The 561-nt window shown below is 38.7% G+C and overlaps 1 protein-coding gene across 1 annotated transcript in view; it reads left to right on the top strand.

The window, feature by feature from the left end:
• The window catches only part of LOC106878486 (uncharacterized), a 54,812-nt gene extending 54,251 nt beyond the window's left edge, over window positions 1–561 (top strand). Inside the window, exon 4 of the mRNA XM_052974696.1 lies at window positions 12–561. Within this exon, the coding sequence (XP_052830656.1) occupies window positions 12–484 (473 nt within the window). The 3' untranslated portion in view covers window positions 485–561. The remainder of the gene's footprint in view (window positions 1–11) is intronic.

Genomic DNA, 561 nt, shown 5'->3' with positions numbered 1-561 from the left:
CTCTGTCGGCTCTGGATTAATTCGTAGAAATTTTGATACTGTTGGGTCTGGACTAATTAAAAAGAATTTGGACTCTGTCGGCTCCGGATTAATTCGTAGAAATTTGGATTCTGTTGGATCTGGGCTTATTAAAAAGAATTTGGACTCTGTCGGTTCTGGGCTCATCAAAAGGCAGCTAGACTCCGTAGGATCTGGTCTTATTCGAAGGAATTTTGACACTGTTGGATCTGGACTTATTAAAAAGAATTTGGACTCTGTCGGCTCTGGATTAATACGAAGGAATTTGGACTCTGTTGGGTCCGGGCTTATCAAAAGACAACTAGATTCTGTTGGATCAGGTTTGATTAAAAGAAATTTCGATTCTGTTGGATCTGGTCTAATCAGGCGGAGATTTGAAACAGCACAAAATGGTTTACTGGCAAGACTAACAGAATGTTTGTATCATGCTGACAAGAAGAGTAAATGCCTTCTTAGAATGGAATAGACCAACAAACGCCATGACAAAGGAAAAAAAAAACACGATGACACAAAAGCGGAAATTTAAACAACACAAAAGAAATT

This window comes from Octopus bimaculoides, chromosome 19, assembly GCF_001194135.2.
Source record: "Octopus bimaculoides isolate UCB-OBI-ISO-001 chromosome 19, ASM119413v2, whole genome shotgun sequence".
NCBI lineage: Eukaryota > Metazoa > Mollusca > Cephalopoda > Octopoda > Octopodidae > Octopus > Octopus bimaculoides.
This window is presented reverse-complemented; position numbering and strand designations above follow the sequence as displayed.